General features: G+C 41.5%; 2 protein-coding genes across 2 annotated transcripts; one reads left to right on the top strand and one right to left on the bottom strand.

The window, feature by feature from the left end:
* The first annotated feature begins 3,066 nt into the window (after positions 1-3,066).
* Positions 3,067-9,666, top strand: LOC142970086 (frizzled-3-like). The gene is made up of 8 exons (XM_076110248.1): positions 3,067-3,182; positions 3,371-3,533; positions 3,839-4,138; positions 4,387-4,638; positions 7,162-7,310; positions 7,437-7,548; positions 9,087-9,250; positions 9,350-9,666. Exons 1-8 carry the CDS (start codon positions 3,067-3,069, stop codon positions 9,567-9,569), a joined length of 1,476 nt encoding a protein of 491 aa, XP_075966363.1. The 3' UTR covers positions 9,570-9,666.
* Positions 9,667-11,951: 2,285 nt separating this feature from the next.
* On the bottom strand, positions 11,952-21,551 carry kif28 (kinesin family member 28). The gene is made up of 27 exons (XM_076109761.1): positions 21,477-21,551; positions 20,812-21,000; positions 20,566-20,616; positions 20,261-20,413; positions 20,123-20,158; positions 19,296-19,415; positions 18,926-19,033; positions 18,567-18,721; positions 18,375-18,486; positions 18,216-18,283; positions 17,982-18,124; positions 17,638-17,759; positions 17,375-17,465; positions 17,126-17,186; positions 16,667-16,793; positions 16,187-16,322; positions 15,980-16,098; positions 15,685-15,792; positions 15,443-15,535; positions 14,897-15,037; positions 14,732-14,802; positions 14,509-14,643; positions 14,109-14,275; positions 13,677-13,771; positions 13,283-13,415; positions 12,960-13,093; positions 11,952-12,470 (listed from the first exon to the last, which is right to left on the bottom strand). Exons 1-27 carry the CDS (start codon positions 21,549-21,551, stop codon positions 12,312-12,314), a joined length of 3,102 nt encoding a protein of 1,033 aa, XP_075965876.1. The 3' UTR covers positions 11,952-12,311.
* Positions 21,552-21,672: the final 121 nt, after the last annotated feature.

Here is a 21,672-nt window from a genome sequence, read left to right as displayed (position 1 = left end):
GGGCATCCTGAAGGAGGTTTAGTCCACGATCAAAGCTCATGCGCTTCCCATCACTACACAGTGAAGCGTGCGTGTCCACAAGCTAGAAAAAGGAAAACACAAGGGTTGTAAAAAGTGTGAATTATTGAATGGAGCAGAGTGATGTGTGTGCATGTGTGTGCATGCGTATATGTGTTTCCCTGCAAAACTCAAAACTATGTCACACCGCTCATGCACCGCTGCACCCATCTACTGGTGGAACATCTCTCCAATGTGCAGATGTAGAACACGGCAATTGAGAACGATCAAAACATACTCACAAGGCTAGGCTCCACTCAGAAACATGCATAAAACACACACACACACACGCAGTCACTGATGCATGGGTATTTGCACAAATGCACTCATACAGTTTGTAAGCATATATTGTATCTTTTGTGGCAAGCGATCAATGTAAGTGCACTGTTTTGTGTCCCATGTACACATATTTTATACACACACATTGTTCTAGTCTCCATTCTTCGCTGTCATGGTTCTGCTCTGATTTCTCCTGTGAAAGCTGCATTCAATACTCCGCTTTAGTGAAGCTGGATGATTTGAAATTTTAAATAGCTCATTAGATGCAGGTCACTTTGCACACATAACCCTAAAAGCGCACTGTGCGCATTATGATGCTGGCTGCTGCTGATGTATGAGCACATCACTAAGATATGTTGAATGTATTGGGTGTGCATATTGCACAAAAGCAGAAATGTGTCTTTTTAAATGTCTCTTGGTACTTATCCTCATTAAAACGTAGTGGTTCTCTTTTCATATGAAATTCACGGCTGTGACTTGAAAGAGAGAACTGAGAGCTGCTCACACCGTTTTTAATCCGTGTACACGTTCACAAATCTCTGTACATATTTTAAAATGTCACACTGCATTTTCAGGATTAAAGTCCAAGTTTAATTTCTGAAGAACAACTTGATGAATAATTCACCTGTCAGCATGAGCAGAAGTAGCCAGCAGCCATCAACAGAAAGGAAGTGTTACTGTACTGCGCACAATTGATCCATTGCGTCTGTATTGCCGTGTATAGCATAGAATATAAAATAGAACCGCTCACACTAAATGATCTAGTATTCGTTCAGGGCTAAGTCAGCAGTAGTTGTTAGAGAACACCAAGGGTGCTTACTTTAAAGATTATTTCTCGGTCATTTCTGCCTTTATTCAATAGCTTAACAGTGAAGAGGCAGACAAGAAACGCGGGCCAAGAGAGATGCAACAAAGTCGGCTCGCTTGAATCAAACTGCCGACGTTGCGGTTCTGTGGTATGCGCTAACTGCTCGATTACCAGGCTTTTTCGCTGAGGGAGCTATATGTCCTTTCCACCACTCACATTTTTTAGCATCCTGAAGGTCACAAGCCTGACTCTTAATTCTCAGAGTACCACTGCAGGGACAGAATTGATCATCTTTAGCGTGTGGGGAGCCCGTCTGTTTGTTTGTGTAGAGTATCGCTGTGGCTCAACCGTCTTTGCTGTCCCCTACTTCAAAGGGATGTTTGGTAATATGATTGCTGCTATACATATTTCATGAGCCTCTAAATATTGATGGTATACTGAGTAGTATAAGTTGCAGCCGAGGAGTTGGAACACATTTGTCCTCCTCCTGGCACTCCCTCCTTCCTCTTTGATGGCTATTTCAGGTTACATGTGAACCTTCTCATATTTGTCACGGATAGCAGTTAACTTTAACCTCCTTTCCTACACGCATGACTGATTTGATAACAACCTTGTCAAGCTGGTTTCTGCTGATATTGGGATATAACATTGAAAGGATGTGTGGATGTTTGCGAGAGAGCTTTGAGTCCATTGTATGACTACGATGCACTATTTTGCACTAGCCAATGCTTGCTGTCACACCTTCGAGTGTTTGCGGCAGGTTCAAACATAAATTAAAAACTAAAATAATGTTCTCTCTTCTACAGCCTTTTCATCCCATTGTGAACCTAGTTTGCAGCGCTGACCTGAGGATGTTCCTGTGTGCTCTGTACGCTCCGGTGTGCACTGTGTACGGCCAGGTGTCCATGCCATGTCGATCCCTCTGCCAGCAGGCCAAGGATGAGTGCCACAAACTCATGGAGGTATTTGGATTAACTTGGCCAGATGACATGGAATGTAGCAGGTGTGTATGTGTATTACATTTTAAAAATCAACTCTATATGTGAAAATGTAAACAATGTCATCACAAACAGGGTCTTGAATCTGAGTCAATACAGATGGTAATATTCGGTTTGTTTCATTTTGAATATACGTACACTGTATATCTGCACAAGACTGAGCCTGCAAAACGTGTTTTGCATATACAAATCTGCACCGCTTCTTTGCCTGCTGCTTCTCTTTGAACTCATGTCAACTGCAAACCCACATCAAGCCTACCGAACAGTAAACTTCAGCACCTTGTCACTCTTCTCACTTTCTTTGACCGTCACCTCTCCTGTGTCTCCATGCAGCAGCCCCCCTTCCTCTTTATATTCTTCCCTTTCTCCCTTTTTCAAAATACCTTCCTGGTATCTGTCCTAAATATCTTTTCTCTGAGCTTTTTGACGTATCTGTTTTTACACTCGATTGCCAGTTTATTAGGTACACCTGGCTGAAACTAATTCAGTCGAATATAACAGTCTTGCAATAAATCCTACCTTCATGAAGGTTACAATGTTGACTTTATTTTTTTTAAGTGTTTCCTCAGCTATAAGTTCATTTTTGGAAAATGTTGTTTCCAGTGCTGTTGACTTGGCTTTTATTTATTCTAATAGGTGTTTTTGATATAATCTCCACCCCATTTATACCAATACAGGTCTCAGCTAAATTGATAGCAGATTAAGCTGCATGATCTAACAAAATGATTCTTTTCCAGGTTCCCAGACTGTGATGAGCCCTATCCTCGTCCAGAGGACCTGCTAACAGGCACGGATCCTACTGACCAGTCGCCCATGACTGTCCAGAGAGATTACGGTTTCTGGTGCCCCAGAGAGCTCAAGGTCGATCCAGACCTGGGCTACACATTCATGGGCAAAAAGGACTGTTCTGCTCCGTGTCCCTCAATGTTTTTCAACAAGCAGGAACTGACTTTTATCCGCTACTTCATAGGAGTTGTTTCCGTCGTCTGTCTGTCTGCAACGCTCTTCACCTTCCTGACGTTTCTCATCGATGTTACCAGGTTTGAATGGATGATTGTTGTATGATATCTTATATCAATTCATTGAGTCTGATCACTTCCAAAACAGAAATATGACGTGTAAAATGATTGAGACACATTTAAGTGGAAGCACAAGAATCACTTGTAAAATTGATTTTTAAAAGTAAGTGGAAAGGAAATGTGTTGTTCTATGTTTTTTTTAAATTTAGGTTTCGTTACCCTGAGCGGCCAATAATCTTCTACGCCGTGTGTTACGTCATGGTGTCACTGGTTTTCTTTCTGGGGTTCCTGTTGGAAGACAGGGTAGCGTGCAATGCAGTCAGCCCGTCCCAGTTCAGAGCTTCAACCATAACACAGGGCTCACACAACAAGGTGAGAGTCACCGCAATAGCATCACACATGTCGCGGCCTGTTTGCTGTATGATGTACTGATTATCCATTTACATTATAAACATTCCACAATGTTTTATTTATTGTTTAGATACTGTAGCAATTTGAAACATTCTTAAACATGTGATAGCTTAATATGTAGGTCTTATTAACTCCAGTAAGATGTTTATTAGATGATTAACTGAGTTAAATTGATCATAAATTCTCTTTTTAACGAGTTGATGACTTCTTACACATTATTGATTACAAGTTATCGTTCCTACTCTCTCTCTCTCTCTCCCCCTCAGGTATGCACCCTGTTCTTCATGGTCCTATATTTCTTCACCATGGCCGGCAGCGTATGGTGGGTCATACTGACAATCACTTGGTTCCTGGCCGCTGTGCCTAAATGGGGCAGCGAGGCCATTGAGAAGAAAGCCCTCCTCTTCCATGCTGTTGCCTGGGGGGTCCCAGGGGCCCTGACTGTCACCCTGTTGGCCTTGAACAAAATTGAAGGAGATGGGATCAGTGGAGTGTGTTTCATAGGGCTGTATGACATAGACGCCCTGAGGTGGTTTGTTCTGGCACCGCTCTGCCTCAACGTGGCGGTGAGTACAGTCGGAAGATAAATGAGGTGGGGTGGGTGGATGAAAGAGTGGATGAGTAGGATGGGTGAACAGATTAATGGGTGGGTGGATGAAATGAACCAAGAGTGTTTTGTTGACTGGAATTATGGAGCGATTGATAGATTAGTTAATGAATTAGTGGATGGTTGACAGTCCTCCAGCTCTGTAAGAAAAACAAACACTCATTTTAGTTTTCTGTCACTGAGTCAAACTGGTCTTTCCGTCTTCAGGTGGGTGTGTCTCTCCTGTTGGTGGGGATTGTGGCTCTGAATCGGGTGCGCATGGAGATCCCTCTGGAGAAGGAGAACCAGACCAAATTAGTCAAGTTCATGATCCGTATGGCGGTGTTCTCTGTGCTCTACCTGGTTCCCCTGTTGACTGTGATTGGGTGCTACCTGTACGAACACACCTACCGGAACATATGGGAGACAACATGGATGGAGGAGAACTGCAAGCTCTATCACATCCCCTGCCCATACAAGGTAAAGAGAGAGGAAAGTAAGACAATGTTGCTCTGCTGCTTGCAAGGCAAGACATTTGTCACGGGTCCAAGGCCACCGTATACTGACATCATCTTGTAAATTCCCCCAGATAGTACAAGATGAATATGCCTGTTGAGTAGCTCATCATAGCTATTCTATTAGCTTCTGTGTGAAAACAGATGGCTTCTTAGGATCTGCCTGTCATCTCAGCTGGACATTGAATACAAATACACAGACACAGTCTTGACAGGATATCCAGCTCATGCAAACCCCCCATGATCTCATACACAGTGTGTGTCGTCACACTGTCAAAGTTAGCAGGGGTGAAGTACTCAGTTACCCACTGTGGAGGATAGTGTTTTTTTTCTCCTCATTAAGTACACACATACTCAAGAATGGACAATCCCTTAAAGGATAATTCCACTTTTTTGTAACTTTAAACATATTTTTGTAGTTTTTTATACTTTTTCATCAGTTATGGCAACAATGTACTCAGTGAAGCAATTGCTGAGAATTGGAAACGAGACAGACATCATTACATCAAAGTCAACAGGAAAAATAAAACATGAACAGTGAGACATGCTGTAAACAAACACAGATAAGATGGATTATCTAAACCACTTTATATGATGGTGAATTGTAAGTAAGCAGTACATACGGTAAGTACAGCAGGTTTTCACCAGGTAACTGTGATGGATTCTCTCAACCAACTGTTGGAGTAATCATTTTGCTGTTTGTCTTAGTTTCCTCTTTCAAATAAGTTTGAATAACCTGTGGATTTGTTTACTATCTGTTTTATTCTCTGACTGGTTCCTGTTCTTGCCCCGTCTGACTTCATTATTTCTTTCTCTCTGATATCCCAGTGATCAATACGAGAGAGAGAGGTAGCAGAGAGCAGTATGCATCATTAGCTCGGCTAATACAGCTCTCACGACTCCACACAAACTGCCGTCTCTGTCTCTTTGTCTTTCACTCTCTGCTGGTTCTCACACACTTAATTCTTTCTCTCAGTCAGTCTTTACCTCTACTCGCTGTCTTTCTGTGTCTCTCTCTCAGGGCCTGCTCAGTCATGCTCTGTTGCCTGTACTCTATAACGTCTTTGTAGCGGTTGTGGAAAGTGGTGTTTTATACTGTCTGGTGCTAAATTAATAACCAAAGAAATGTCCACAATGCAAAAAAAAAAAAAGAACAAAAAACACACTCAACTCACAAGGCAACAAAAGCTTTTTGTTCGTATCTCAAATGAATTGTAAGATATCAAAACGTTGACTTTATGCGTTTGTTTACGTTTCCATCATTGTGCTGAGTGCTGTTACAGTGGTTTTCTAATAGAAATGTGTCCGCTAATATGTGACTGACAGACTTTATGAGAGGCAGGTGCAAGTGCTTATGTTACTTGTTGGTGTATGTGTGCATGCACGCGTCTGTAGCTGTTTGTGTGAGAGCTTATGAAGAGAGACCCCCTTTACGTCCTATTGTAGCTCTGGAATTTCAATATTGCTATGTGTTATCTGATCTTTACCCCAGGGGGGTTTTGTCTGCACGTGTACGAGGGTACAATTGCATGTTTTTGGATAATTGAAGATTCTGTGGCCATTGTTCAAGTTCAAGTGACTTCATTTTTGTGTCTGTGCATGGTTAGTAATCTACTGAAGGCCCAGGGCTTCTTATTTTACTTTAGGACCCAAATCTGAGACATTTAATCTCAGCCTGGGCGAGACAGACTAAAGCGTATACATAACACTTCTTCTGGCCCCTGGTTCTTTCAAAAGCAAGCAACGCCTTTTCTTTTTCAAGAGTCCTCTCCCTCATGGAGTTGTCTGAAGGAGATGTGTGTTAAAATGCTTTCTGAATAGTAATTTATTCTGTAATTGTTTGTTTGTAACGGACTTTGATATTTGTATGCTTGTTTTTGGTGCTGCATAAAGATCACCCTGTTAACCTCAGCGGTTTGTGTTTACACTGCAGCTGTTGTGTTTAATGGTTTCCTCAGTAGAGTTTTATCTTTGAGGAAAATGAAACCATGACTTAGGGGTGAACTACTGTATACCTTTCATTTAAATATACTGTACAGTGTACACTATACTGCACCTAAAATGTTCTCTCTGTTTATGTTTCAAAAGGTAATAGTTCTTACCTCTTAATCTACACAACTGCTGTAAACTCCTGCCCTCTGGTGGGAGATACTGAATAGTTCAAGACCGCGGTTGCTTTACATCCCAACTGCAGTTCAGCTGCTGAAACAGCTGGGCTTTTCCAGTATTACCCCCCTCTTCCATCATTCAAACTGACTGACAGGGCTAAAAACACTTGTCACTGCTGGATACTTTTAGTAATGTGCAAGCAGTTCCAGTGGCATCCTAAGTATTTTATATTTCTTTACAGTGTTACTGTTGAGGAATCATGTGTCCTGCATTTCAACTCTTAAATGCAACAATAAATATTTTCTCTTCCTCTAGCTCTTGTACATTCCAGGCTGTATTTATGTATGTATTGTGTGTTTAATATTTATGTTCTCTTTAGGTGGAGCAGACCAGCCGACCAGCCATGGTTTTGTTCCTAATTAAATATCTGATGATGTTGGTGGTGGGGATCCCCTCTGTGTTCTGGGTGGGCAGCAAGAAGACCTGTTTTGAATGGGCCAGCTTCCTGCATGGACGCAGACGCAAAGAGTAAGAAGAGCGACAAACGCACACGCACGCACACACACACACACTACTTAATTCCCCACCTTCCTCTTGTCTCCCATTCTTAAAACCTTTCACCCCCGCCCTCCCTCACCCTCCTCTCCGCAGTAGTGGGGTGAACGAGTCTCGCCAGGTGCTGCAGGAGCAGCCAGACTTTGCCCAATCCCTGCTGCGTGAACCCAACACCCCCATCGTTAGGAAGTCCAGAGGAACATCCACCCAGGTAGGACGGCAGTGATATAGTAGTATCTAAAGTCATCATTGTAATACTAGTTGTAGAAGCAACAGGAAAACACAAAACCAAACTTGTGTGAATCCTGCATGTCTGCCGAAATACATTTGACATTTTAAAAGATATTTTTATGACAAACTATACCAAGACATTTTTAACAACACAATGTCATGTCTTTTTTTAGGACATTTTCATTAATAAATGCTCTAATAAGACATTTTTTATAACATTTTCATTACATATTATACGATGAAGGTTTAGTATATTTTCACTACTTGTTTCATGAAGTTCTTATGTTTTATGACACATATTTATGAAACATTTGATCATGCTATACCAACACATCTTTATTACATACTATACCATGGATTCTTATGACATTTGTATTGGATACTTTACTATCACTTTTGTGACATTGTCATGACCGACTATACTTTGACTTTACTTAAGTTACTTTTTTTGACATTTCTATGACATACTACTCTATGATATGCTTCTATGACTTTTTCACTAGATACTATATCATTTTTAAGACATTTTTTATGATATAATATACAATGACATTTTAATGTCTTACTATACTATGACAGTTTTTACTGTCATTTTTTGACATATTATGACAATTCTTTATTGATGACTTTAAATTGCCTGGAGGTGTAAATGCGAGCTGGGATCGGCTCCAGCCCCTCTACGACCCTGAATCCAATAAACAGTTATGGATAACGAGTAGAAAATATGTTTTTATCCATGTTCTTTTTTTCTACATACAATACTGTTTTTTTTTAATGATTTTTGTTTTTCTTGACATACTTCACTATGATCTTTTTGACATGTTTTGACAGACTATACTAAGACTTTATTTGTGACGTTTTTCGATATACTATATTTTCCTGACATACTCTGCTATGACTTTTCAAACACACAATAACCCACTTATATGTGCAAACATAAATGTCAAAATAATGTATGTCATGGTATAAAAACAAGTCGTAGAATCTTGTTTATTTTTTGTAGTGCTGTACAGTATGCTGTAAAAGTTGGCCATAAAAGTGTCATATTATTGTATGCCATAGCATAGTATGCCATTAAAAAGTTATAAAATGTCAGTCTTGTATGTCGTAAAAAAAAGTCACAGCATAGTATTTCATAAAAATATAAAAAATGTAATCAAAATATAGTATCCCGTAAAAATGGTTACAGTACATCATAAAAAGTGTCTCGAATGTAATACAAATCTGATTAAAAAATGTCAGTGTAGTATGCCGTGTCATAAGAAACGTAGAATAGTAAGTGTATAAAAATATCAAAGTATAGTATGTCATAAAAACGTCACAGTATATAGTAATCGTATAATAGGTCAAAGAGACATAGTAGTGTCACAAAATTAATCAAAAAGAAAGTTATATACCATAACAGTTTTTATGCCTAAAACAAAAATCATAAATAATGATAATAAATAAATCTCTGTCCCAGAGTGTAATGCCACTCTTTACTTTACTATATCTGTCTGACCTGTCATCCTCCTTTAGGGCACATCTACCCACGCCTCTTCCACCCACTTGGCCGTCATAGACGACCTCGATGAACCAATCAGAACCCACCACGCCGACCCCACATCCACCAGGAGTAAGGCCAGCAGTGTCCACAGCAAGGCCAGCTACCACGGCAGCCTGCGCCGCATTCGTGACGACAGGTAGAGCAAAAAAAAAATCCATTGACTTCCTCTTTGTCTGTCAAAAGTTGTGAATTAGATGAAACTAAGACTTTCTCAACCTTGCCTCTCCTTTCTCAGGAGTGATACTATGGCCTATCGAGGGACGGCGGAACGCAGCTTCCATGGCAGCATGCCACGTCTCGACCACCCGCTCTCCACTCACAGCAGCCTCCATCAGTTAGACGGCTCAAGGCACGGCAGCCAGCGAAACATAGCTGAGGCCCCAACAACCCTCATCACTCACGGAACAACAGGATGTGACGGCCAAGCTGCTGAGAACGAAGGCACCAGTGCCTGAGAGGATGTTGTCGACGCCTTTTTAAAGGAAGATGGCCCTCTGCTGATACACACCCGTCTGTTTAGTGTCAACGTGTTTTCTTCTATGAAGGTGGAGAATGTACCAGTGAGTCCTGTGGTGGTGATTGTGGGCGTTATTTCATTAATGATCATTTGTTAGCAGTGTGGCTAACACATTTCAGTCAGTGAACTCGCCAGAACTCTCAGATTCAGTTAATAGGTTCACTGAAAAGCTGAAAGTTTGTTTACTTTTTTTACCCGGCAAATGGCTCCTGAATGCTCGACTCAAACAGGGTGAGCCAACAAGAATCTCCTCAGACGTTTGGTGACGTCAGTGATGCTGACATTATTCAGGTATCAATCATTCCGGTTGTGACTGGATTGAGCTAGCCCTGGACAGGAAACACTGAACAACTCATCATACTTCATGGACAAGAACACTTATGTTGGTGTTATTTCCAAAATCATGATCTTTCACCGTCTTGCAGGACTTAGATGAATATCATTAAATGTGTGAACACTGCAGAGTATTGCTTTTGTAACAATCTTAACTGATTTGCCCAATCTCTTGGTAAAGTCTCACATAAAAGTTGACTTATTTGAGTCAGTCTTGACTGAGACTTGATTATTCCCAATTTCTGTTTGCTCTCGACTGCAGCTCTTAACAATGTGAAATCGTGGACCTCTCTGTGGTTTAGTGAATATTTTTATACTGTGAAAATTGTCTGTCTGCTGCTGAAAGCTTCATTAAGTGAGTGTGTGTGTGTGAGAGAGAATTTGTGAAAAATGGAGACACAAGTGGTAATAGGTTTTAAACTTCAATTCTCCCCTCCAGTGGTGAACAGAGACAGTATGATGGAGGGAGCGGAGTTATTTGTATAACACAGAATGTAAAGGTGTTGTTTCAGACGCTGATATTAAACGGACATGATCGGGTGAAATGAGCTGGAATAATGTGTGTGTGTGCACTTAGACACACAAAATTATTTCAGCTCAAACTGCTTTTTGGCCTCCCAAAAACATGAAAGCATTGCCCTTTCTGCATAGAGGCGTTGGCTTTACAGATGGAGAAGGCAGCTTCGGACAAAAGCAAGATGATAATTTAATCAGCGCATGTGTTCGGTTACTTGTCATAGAATCAAAAAGATAAACGGAATTAGAGTACCGATAAGAGTTAGCTGATTCAGGTACACATGCATCACTCCAATCAAGCCTCCTGGCTGCATAGAAAAATGAAAGTGCTTCTATTCTGAAATCTGTCTCTCTCACACACACACACACACAAGGCTGAAAGGTTGGTAAGTGCTTTTTTTTTAAATGTAATTTTCACCACTGTACTTGATATGTACCGAAACCGCTACTGTACATGCTCTTTGCTTGTTTCGTTGTTTAAACATAGAACTCAGACTTACCCAAAGAGGTGCAGACTACAGGCAGTGAAACTGTAGAAAGAGATGTTTGCTATTTGCAAATTGCTACATTCTTTGACCTTTTACATTTAAGTAAATGTTACAGGAAGTGCACTGTATATTGTAAATGTTTTTCTATAGTTTGTTTTGTTCCCTAAAGACCCAATTGACCTACCTCACCTGTAACCTCAGCCTTCTCTGTACCTGCACACACACGTGTATCAGTTAAGTAAAGAACGATGGTGCTTATTTCTGAACAATCTCAGCTTCTGTAAAATGTAACCCAAATCAAACACATTTAAATTAACACATGGGTTCTGCCTTCTAACACACACACATCAGTAGGATATTTGTAGCTCGCTCTCTGTCCTTCCCACAGTTGTTTAGTTTTTTTCCAGTCTACCTCCTCAGTTTAAATGTACCTCGCTAACTCTCTGGCCTTTCACCGCTGCCTCTCTTCTGTCTGTCTGTTTGTATGTGTCCCGTCTATACCTTTTAAGTTTCTCATGACCAACCACCTACTGTCAGTTGCCTGCCCTCATATCTGTTGTATATAGATGCTCTTTCCTATCTGATGACTAATCTGCCTCACATCTGCCTCCTGCAAATGTGCCCACGCTCATCTTTGTTTTGGACCTGCAGCAACTGTCTGTACTCTTGCAATTCGGGACTGCTTACAAACATTAACCGTTGTGCTTTTACCTCTGAATTGAACATTACAATGTGAGATGATGTGTTAAACACCGTCATTGAACTCAAGAGGACATCTCTCCTTTTCAGCTATTAAATATCTCATTCTTGTTAGTTTACCCGAGTCTGTGATCATTAATATTAGTCCCGCACAGTGAGGCATGAGGAAGAAGAGCTTTCTTTGCTTCATTTCTGATGTCATGCAGTCGCTTGAAAATATGACATGTTATCAATTATGGTAAAAAAAAATATATGATATTGTGAATTTTGAAACTTGAGTTGTATTTGCCATTTAATTTATTTGCAGTTTGGGACTGCAATGACGTCTTTTACATGCAGTCTAATAAACATTTTATAGACTTCAGAGCTTTTGTTATTCTGGTAATATTAAACTTGTGTATTTATTCTTGCTGACTAATCCTGCTACTACACCTGGTGATGGTGTAGTGGTTAAGGCTTCTGAACACCACCTCCTTTACAGGAAAAGTAAGGGCTGCTCCTTCAGTAAAAAAAGAACTGGAATTGTGTCAAATGTGACTCATCTTTGTTTTCCTTGATTACTTAATGTAACTAGTCTTAATCTGTAAACTTACATGAAGTATCTCTTATGGCTCTTGGAAATTTCGGTGAAACGGTTACTCAAGTCAAGACCAGATTCCCGATCGTTCTCGTTTCCGGCGGACGATGGCGGCTACATCTTGTTTGAGTGTGGAGACGCTCTGCTCCAGCTGTTCGGAGAAGTCCCTCAGCAGGCGACTCTGCTCGTCCACAAACAGTCTGAGCCCCAGCAGGTCGGACTCCTCCTGGAAACAACAGGAACACATGACTTCAAAACTAGTTAACCATACATATGTTATCATACACGTAATATTAGCAGCTCACTCTTAGTTCTACTTGGTACTTTTCCAGATAGCTACCAAAAATATAGAAATAGAAAAAATAAATGACTTGGAATGATTGTAAATAATATAATGCTGATTTCAAACATAAAAAACTTCTAATTGACTCTTGAAAAAATGATTTTTTAAATTCCCTGTTTTATCACATTTCGAACATACCAAGCTTAAAGGAAAATCTTTGATTGAAGCAACTTAAGAAGAAAAAGTATTTAAATCCCCACCAGTTACTCTGGGGCGCTCACTGTAATCTTACTAAAACTGTTCTTCAATTTGTGTGCCTGATTGTGCATTGTTCTCTATTTCCTGCTATCAAAGGTTTAAATCAGGTTATCAAAGGCCTTATTGTTGTAATGCTCACTAATACTAATGCTGCAGACAGACATGGATACGTACACTGGGCCTGTGTCTGCGCAGACGCTGCAGCTGACCCTTGACTGAGGTCATGCTGTGGTAGAAAACTTTGAGAGCACGAGCAAACTCTGCATCACAGCTGGGACGCACCGACCGACCGCGCACACTCTCCCCACCTAACACAGAGGAAGACATTTTTTTATTTTATGAATGAGAATATTTTGCCATGTAAAAACGTTTAAATCATGTCTGTTAATTACTCTAAAAGATTAGTAGACTATAGATGTGATGTAAACTGTATTTTTAATTTGTGTTTTCAATTAATTTAACAGCATCTTGGTGCGTGTCATGTTTTTTTCTCTTACCATTCCTCGCTGCGTTGAGTTGTTCTCTCAGACTTTGATTTTCTTTTCTCAGTGAAGCATTAACACTCTTCAGTTCCTCCAAGTCCTGTTGAAGAGCTCTCACTGAACAGCTGCGCTCTGCGGAGTCTACAAACTGCAACAACACAGATTTATATAATCCCAGTTATTGAAATGTTTGCCTCATGTTTTGTTCTTTGAATACAAAACTACACCATGCCTGTGCACTTAAGTTGTTGGGAATTTCTCTAGAATCTAGAAGCATAATGTATTAGGTTGCACACGTATTGCTGTTATAGTTTTGAATATTTGTTAGTGTCTCACCCAGCTTTAAAAACACGTCAAAGTAAAAAAATCGTTCCTGAAAACAGGAATACGGACTCAACATCAAACTCACTGTGGCGTCTGTTGGGCCTGCCTCCTCGATGATAAAGATGCCCTCTGTAGTCATCCTCACTCCCTCCAGAGATGATATCAGGTCAGTACAACCCTCTGGAACAGATAACAACACCCATCATCAGCTTTAGTGATACCTCTGACTGTTGTATTTGGTCTATTGTACATGTATAGTAACACAGTAATAACAGGAAATGTTTCTAACTAGGGTGTGAGATGAACATCGATGTGGAAAGGGAAATAATTCAATTTCATCCCACTCTAACTCATCTCTGCGTGTCTGAGGGAGGCATTAAGGATTGCTTTCATAACTGTGTACTTTATACTTCTATATAACATATTTGTTGTACATGCACCTGTTGAATTAAATATTTACTTAAATGAAAAATATGGAGAGTCTTGCCCAACCATCCATCTATCTCTTCATCCTCACCTTGAAGGCCCCAGAGCTCCAGCACCACAGCGCTGCTCTGCAGGTAGTCTAACAGACGTTTGGAGGTGTGGAGGGAGGCGAAATGAACCCTGTGATCCAACAGAGGATTGATGTTGTGCCACACAGCCGGAGAGTAGAGAGGCTGGCTGCAGTTAAATAAACTGAAACTGAGATAGAGGGAAAAGCAAAGAGCAGTGTCTCACTTCTGGCTGTATTAAATCCAGAGGACGTTTCTATCATCACACTTCACTTTCAATCATTGCGCCATTGAAAACGGCACATGTCCAACCTAATGTACCTGGATATTCAAGTACCATTCATAAATTCTCTGTATCCTTCCTGTAATTCAAACTCTCTTCAGTGCCTTCCATGCCGCTACATGTAGCCCCATATGGCTCACCCAATTTGGACCCCTCTGTTGCGGGCCTCTCTGATCCAGCGGAGGCCACAACACTGTTCCAGGACCAGCTGGAAGTCCAGTCGACGACCCAGTAACTCAGACGGGTCAATCAGAATGTCATCCTCACCCATAGGGCTGGAAGGTGAGAAAGATTATTTGCTAATATATCTCAATGTGTTTATTATTATTATACACAGTGTGTGTGTGTGTGTGTGTGTCATACAGTCCAGTGGAGGTGCAGGGGACCAGCTGTGCTTGTAGAATGGCCTCCTCTGTGCCCTCTGACCCCAGGACCTGCCGACAGAGATTATCAACCAAATATGACTCTGTGCTGCCCTATAATACCATCTGACAATACTGACAGATGTGTGTTATGTATGCAGTGTACCTCAAGTTGCTCTTCCAGAGGGATGCGGAAGGCCAAAGACTGAAGCCAGAGGTGAGCAGTACCCAGAAGCACAGGCTCCACAGGATCCCAGAAAGGGTCTTTATCTCTGGGTAACGCAGCTGTCGACAGCCCCTCTACTCTCTGACAGCAAGAACCAAAGACAGAAGAAACACAGAGTTATTGCTCTAAAATTAAAAACTATTAATGATAAAGCTAGCTAACATTGACTGTGCGGACAGTATTTTAGAAAAGTCAGGCTACCATTTTATCAAGCTGCAATCCTTTTCAACATTAAAGCACTGTCAGATAAATCTCTCCATGGTTATGGAGTTGTCTCCTCCACTGCCCCTTTCACTTATTTTACTCTATTAACATATTACTGGATTTCAAGCAGAAACGCTTAAAATATAAATACATAAAACACTTCTGGAAAAACCCATATGCAGCTACATGGCAACGGCCTTTTTTGCTAATTTTACGAAGACGTTTTATTTACAGTTTACTGATTTGTAGATAGTCACTACAACGTTCTCTCTATTGAATTACATTGTCTCCGCTCTTCTCAACCTGATGCTGCTGGTAGGCTTCTTCCATCAGGAATTTACGGTTAACAAACTTGGCCTTGGACCACATCCATACCTGGGGAGGGAGTGTGAAAATAGTTTAGACAAAGAAACAAAAATTCATGACCTGATTCTCAAACCTCGATTGAAATTGGAATTACAAAAGAGCTCATGAACTAGTGTACGTGACAGAAAGAAACAATACAGAAAGAGAAATACACCAACCTGTTTTCTTCCCAAAGAGGTGACTCTGACAACAATCTCTTTCTGCAAATCGTGGCCTTTTGAGTCAGACAATGCCAGATTCTTGATCTCCAACTTAAACTGCACCCCCTACAAGCATGGCAGATGACAAAGAGTAGGCGTTTATTAATTGTTAATACATAACAGTGACCACATGAGACCATGAAAACAAAAAATATACATATATTTTGATTTACAAACATAACTGCCTCCAGTAGGAAGTTATTAACCAACCAGAATCAGTGCCTTAAAAACATGCTGCATCTGTTTGTGTTACCTTGTTTAGTTCCTGGCTCATCTGGTTGGCCTCAGCCACCATGGGCATCAGTTTAATGTAGTCGTAGAAGACGGCCAGCAGACTGGGGTCTGTTTGACTGGACTCAGCACTTGACTCGCCTTAACACAGATACATAGATAATATCTAAAAAGTGTCCTTTCAAAAGATAAACCTCCACTACTTCCAGCTATTGATCCTCCTGCTTACCCAGGTGGATGCCCTCAGCAGCTGCCAGTTCAGACTGGAAGTAGTCGTAGTCATAGCGGCTCCAGTCATCGCCGCCCCTCTCAGAGGGATAACCGACGAACAGATATGTACAGTTGGAGCCGAGAATGAGACGGTCCTAGAGGGAGACAGAAAAAGAGACATTGTTATAACATACATACCATAGTATATTGTATACAATACTATGACATATGTATGACATTTTTATACTAAACAATGGTATTTTATATAATATTTTTGACACACGACACTAGGCTCTTTTTTTTTACACTTTTATGACTTACTATACTATGAGGTTTTGTAATGACATACTATACTATAATATGTTTTTGATATATTTATGAAATACTACACTAGGACTTTTTTATGACATGTTTTAGAGAGACAAAAGTTGTGTATGCGTGTGTGTGTATGCATGTCACATAGTCATATCATAAAGTGTGTGTATGTGCTGACACCCACCAGGTGCTGCAGCTCAGTTTCAGTCTGGAAAACAGCGTTGCCGTTGATGATGACCTTAGATCCTGCTAGTGGGGTCAGTGTTACCCGGCGCTGTTCATTCCTGAACACAGCATGACGCTCCTGGATCCTGACACACAAAAACCCACTTACATGTGCAAACATAGATGTGTGTGGTTGCAAAAGTTGCAAAAAACTTTTTGCAACTTTTGTGTAGATATATAAAGTTGCAAAAAAGACACTAGCGTACATATTAATTTATTAAATTGCTTATTTTTTTTAAAGTGTCACAGGGCCTGCAGCCTATCCCAGCAATGTAGAAAAACAGATCACTAATCTATAACACCATTCACTTCCACTATTAGACATCATGTATGGATTGTTGAGTGTCTCAAATCTCACTTTGCTTGCGCTGGGTTTGTGATGTTCTACTGATGTTATCTTGATGTGATGTAAACTCACCCTAAGCCCTTGATAGAGATGGATCTTGGGGAAGAGTCACACAGGCCGATGTCCCAATCACCTGGAACACTAAACAGTATTAATGAGTGGTAATAAACACCCTAATAACTGTATGACATGGTGCTCTGTGACGTTTGACATTCAACTCTCTAGCCTACTGTAGCATTCTCCATTCTCAATACCTCTACAAGATGTACTGAACTAGAGAGAGAGACATGTATCACAATATAAAGAGGGAGGCAGAGTTACCCTCCTGAATGAAAAGCTTGACCACTCCCGACAGCTGAGCGTCCTCGTTGATGTTCAGGATGTAGGGATGCATCTGCATCATCCTCCTCTCCTGAGAGTGAGGGACAGCTTAAAAATATTATCTTAGTACATGTACAAAGATGTATTTCTACACAATACCTTCACCAAGTGCATTTACATTCTGTGCTCATGCGTTTTCCGAAGCTCATCTGAAACTACGAAAGTGCATGAGATTGTGTATTTGAATGTTTGTGTGTGTGCACCTGTGTGATATTAGCATACTGTTGCTCCCAGTCCTTCAGCGCCTCCTGCAGGTGCTGTTCCCACAGAGTCTGAATGGCTCTGATCTGGAGCTCATTATGGGTCAGCAGCTGACGAAGCTCCTCTGAACACACACACACACACACACACACACACACACACACACACACACACACACACACACACACACACACACACACACACACACACACACACACACACACACACACACACACACACACACACACACACACACACACACACACACACACGTTTACCTTGGACCGCAGAGTTCTACTCTATTCTATTCTATCCTACTCTACTCTATTCTATAAGTGAGACTTACTGGTCTCGTCGTTAGCTCTGCGTCCCTCCTGGCCCAGCCGGCTCAGTCGTTGCAGCAGTCTGGCGTTCTCGGCTTTTAGCTCTTTAACCAGACGCTCAGTGGGGCTCTCGTTCACCACTGCTCGATTCTGGATACGCTTTGCCCTAAAGCGGTGAGGGAGGTAAGGAGTGAGAGTGTGGGTGGGGTGCGGGTGGAACAGAGGAAAAGAGTGAAAGGCCAAATGGTTTGTTGTACCTCTCAGCATAGCGCAGGGTTGAGAGAGACTCTTCATAGCACATATCAGCAGGGCTCAGTGTGGCAATCTTGAAAATTGATTGATGATAGAAATAACTACATTACTTCACATAATACATCAGCGTATGAAAGCACTATTTTTTATAAAGTTCCTGTTACCATAACAGTGCGACTGTTGCCTCCCAGGGCAGACTGCAGCAGCTTGGTGAGAACCGAGTCTCTGTAAGGTATGTGGACGACCTTCTTCCCCACCGCCACATCAGCGAGGGAGCTGGAGGAGAGAAGAGGATGTAAAAGATACTGATCGATCAAACTGAATGGAAACTAAAGTGAACTAAACACCAGGCCAACCTGATAACATTGCCCAGGGTGGTGAGGCTCAGGTTGATGGCCGTGCCCTCTTTGAGTCTGTCAGCCTCCGACCCCGAGGACCGCTGACGCTCACTGCCAGCCAAGTCCACCAAGTTGATGTTGGACTGCTTTGTGATGCTCTCTTTAGAAAACATCTGACAGGAAGTCACAGAGATGTCATTAACAAATGCTCGAAGAAACCTGAAGAGAGTATTCTGACATATCTTAAGATACAGACACAAGCGTCATAACTTAGTTTGAAAAAATAATGTGAGTTTTAACTGCGGTTATACTGGGACAAACAAATCCAAATCTTGGAGAATGTGTGTTGTAGTAGAGCTGAAATTGGAGCCACTTACCTGTTTGAGCTGGAGGATAATGAGCATGTGCGAGCGACTACTATTGGCGTTCATGTTAGTGGCAGCAGTGGTTCGGGTCCTGGTCCCCTGTTCCATCAACTGCTCCACCTACATTTTAACATTCACACTTTAACATGTTTCTAAATACAAAACACTGACAGAGCACACTGAAGTAAACATGAAATATGCCTAAGTATCCCCTGTAGCTCTTAATTATTTTCCTAACAGCTCTTATATCAGAATTCTATGATTACAGAACAGGCAGGACACAGCTCATAGAGTTGAATGAAAAGCGAGGACAGTTATCTATCCAGCTCCCCTCCAGAGGTTTTTCTCTCTGTATATATATACTCTCCATCCACCCCTCTACCTGTGCTGCACTGTCACATGGGACTGTTCGAAGACCCTCCACATAGAAGCCTCTTTGCTGCTCCTCTCTGACTCTGAGTCCCCCTGGAGTGCGAGACGCCCGGGACAGCAGGTCAACCACCTGGACAGTGAGGAGAGAGACAAAAAAATGAATATGCAGAGATAAGAGAGGGATCATCATCTATCAAGAGAGTGACTTTTTAATTAATGTAATATCCAGAGAAAGAAGAGTTACACACAAAAGCAAAACCAATCAGAAGAGAAAAAGAAAGATGACTGTAGCTGCTTTTCCCTAAAGTTACAGGACAAATCCACGGTCTCACATCAGCCCCGTACTCCGATCTCTCCACTGGCTCCCTGTAGCATTTAGGATCCCCTTTAAAATCCTCACTCTCACTTACAGAGCACTACACGGTCAGACTCCTACATATGTGGCTGAACTACTTCACCCTTATTCACCCGCCCGCGCTCTCAGGTCAAACATGTCAAACTATCTGTCTGTCCCACACACTCGCCTTAAGACCCGTGGTGACCGAGCTTTTGAGGCGGTAGCACCAAGGTTGTGGAATGCTCTGCCTGCACCCCTACGTTCTGCTGTTTCTGTGAACTCATTCAAAAATCAGCTCAAGACACACCTGTTTAGACTGGCGTTTGGGTAACAACTCATGTCCTAGGCCTGCGTTTAAATATACTTTCTGTTTTTTGTGCATTCTTAATGTAAATGATTGGCCCTTATATGGTCACATTGTGTTTGTAATTCTGCTCCAGTTAAGCACTTTGTGACTAATGTCTGTGAAAACTTTCACTTTATCAATAAATCTTACTTACCTGCTCATTATAGATCTCCAACATACTGAAAAATACCTGTGCAGACATCAAGAACAAAAACATTCAGAATTTTCACAACCAAAAACACCTCCCATACATGACACTGAGTGCTGAGAAACAGCCACATACACTCTTTACCTGACACTGTCTGGTATCCTGGTTCTCTCTAATGGCCTGAAACAGTCGGTCACAGAGTTTAGGAACCAGGCCTTTGTTAGGCCCATAGCCCACCATGGAATAACTCTTCCCTGAGCCCGTCTGCCCATAGGCCAACAGTGTCGCGTTGTAACCCTGAAGACATCATTTCAGGACTTTTACTATTAGAACAGATCTAAATTGGATAGACAGCATATCCCTAAAATAGATTTGGGCAACTAGCACAGAACAAAATCTGCTTGGGTGCAAAAAATACATGAAAGTCCAGTTGAACATATGATTGTTACCTGCAGTGCATTCTCCAGTATTCCCTCTCCCAGGTCCTGGAACACACTATTCTGGGGATAGATGATATTTTATGAGCTTGTAAGCCAGTATTGTTTTGCTCAATCTCATTCTAGGTCTATTGTGTCTCGACAATCTACATTTATACCGTCTACATATTTTTAATTTTCTGCTTGTTGCACAGGGTCCATGATTGTAATGAATGTACCAACTATTTGCCTGTTCTACCAGGATGCCTTGGAGCTGACCTGGTCGGCGTATCGTCCCCCGGGTTCTTCAGGCACGTAGAGGCCGCCGCGGTCTTGTGCGAAGCTGCTGTGGGACCAGTAGGCGTAGTCGAAACAGAAAATACGACTCTGGGATTCACGCGGGTCCTGGATGGTGATGGAGCTCGACACCATGGAGACAATACATCGGCTGCCTGCCTCCCTCTCTCTCTGAATGGAGGAAATAAATGGAGGGGGGTGAGAAATGGAGAGAACAAGGTGGTTGGGGGGTTAAATTTGGATTTTAAGGAAAACTGATGTTTAATTCCTCTTTATAAGCACAAAGACAATTAAGGGATAAACAACTATGTAATAATAACAATTTAGTGTAGGAATAAAAAAGTAGTTTAAATTGAATATCTGCTGTGTCACTAGATCTATTGTTTCTCATCTGAGCTCCATAACATCCTCCATCTTATCCTAACTCAGACATTTGTATTTTTAGTTGTTTGTTGGGATTAATAAAGTATATATCCATCTATCTATCTATCTATCTATCTGACAGGCCTCTTAGTTAAACTCGCATTGCAATACAAACACATTAGGAAAACATCAGGGAAATAAACATGAGAAATTGTGCAAAATAATTAACCGATGACAGCTTTTAAAAGTGAAATTGTAAATATACTCAACGACTGCCCACCGACCTTGTTGAACGGTCGGACTCTGACGGCCACTTTGACACAGTCCTTGCTGTGCATGTCTGAGGCTTTAGCCCTCATGGTGCAGCAGGCAGGTATCAGCACAGTAGACCGGCACACGGAGTGATCAGCTCCCTCACACAGAGACACTCCACTGTGTCAAATTACACGTGGACATGGACACAATCAGGTCAGTGTGACA

This window comes from Anarhichas minor, unplaced genomic scaffold, assembly GCF_050575085.1.
Source record: "Anarhichas minor isolate MPS153535 unplaced genomic scaffold, ASM5057508v1 ptg000042l, whole genome shotgun sequence".
Lineage (NCBI taxonomy): Eukaryota > Metazoa > Chordata > Actinopteri > Perciformes > Anarhichadidae > Anarhichas > Anarhichas minor.
This window is presented reverse-complemented; position numbering and strand designations above follow the sequence as displayed.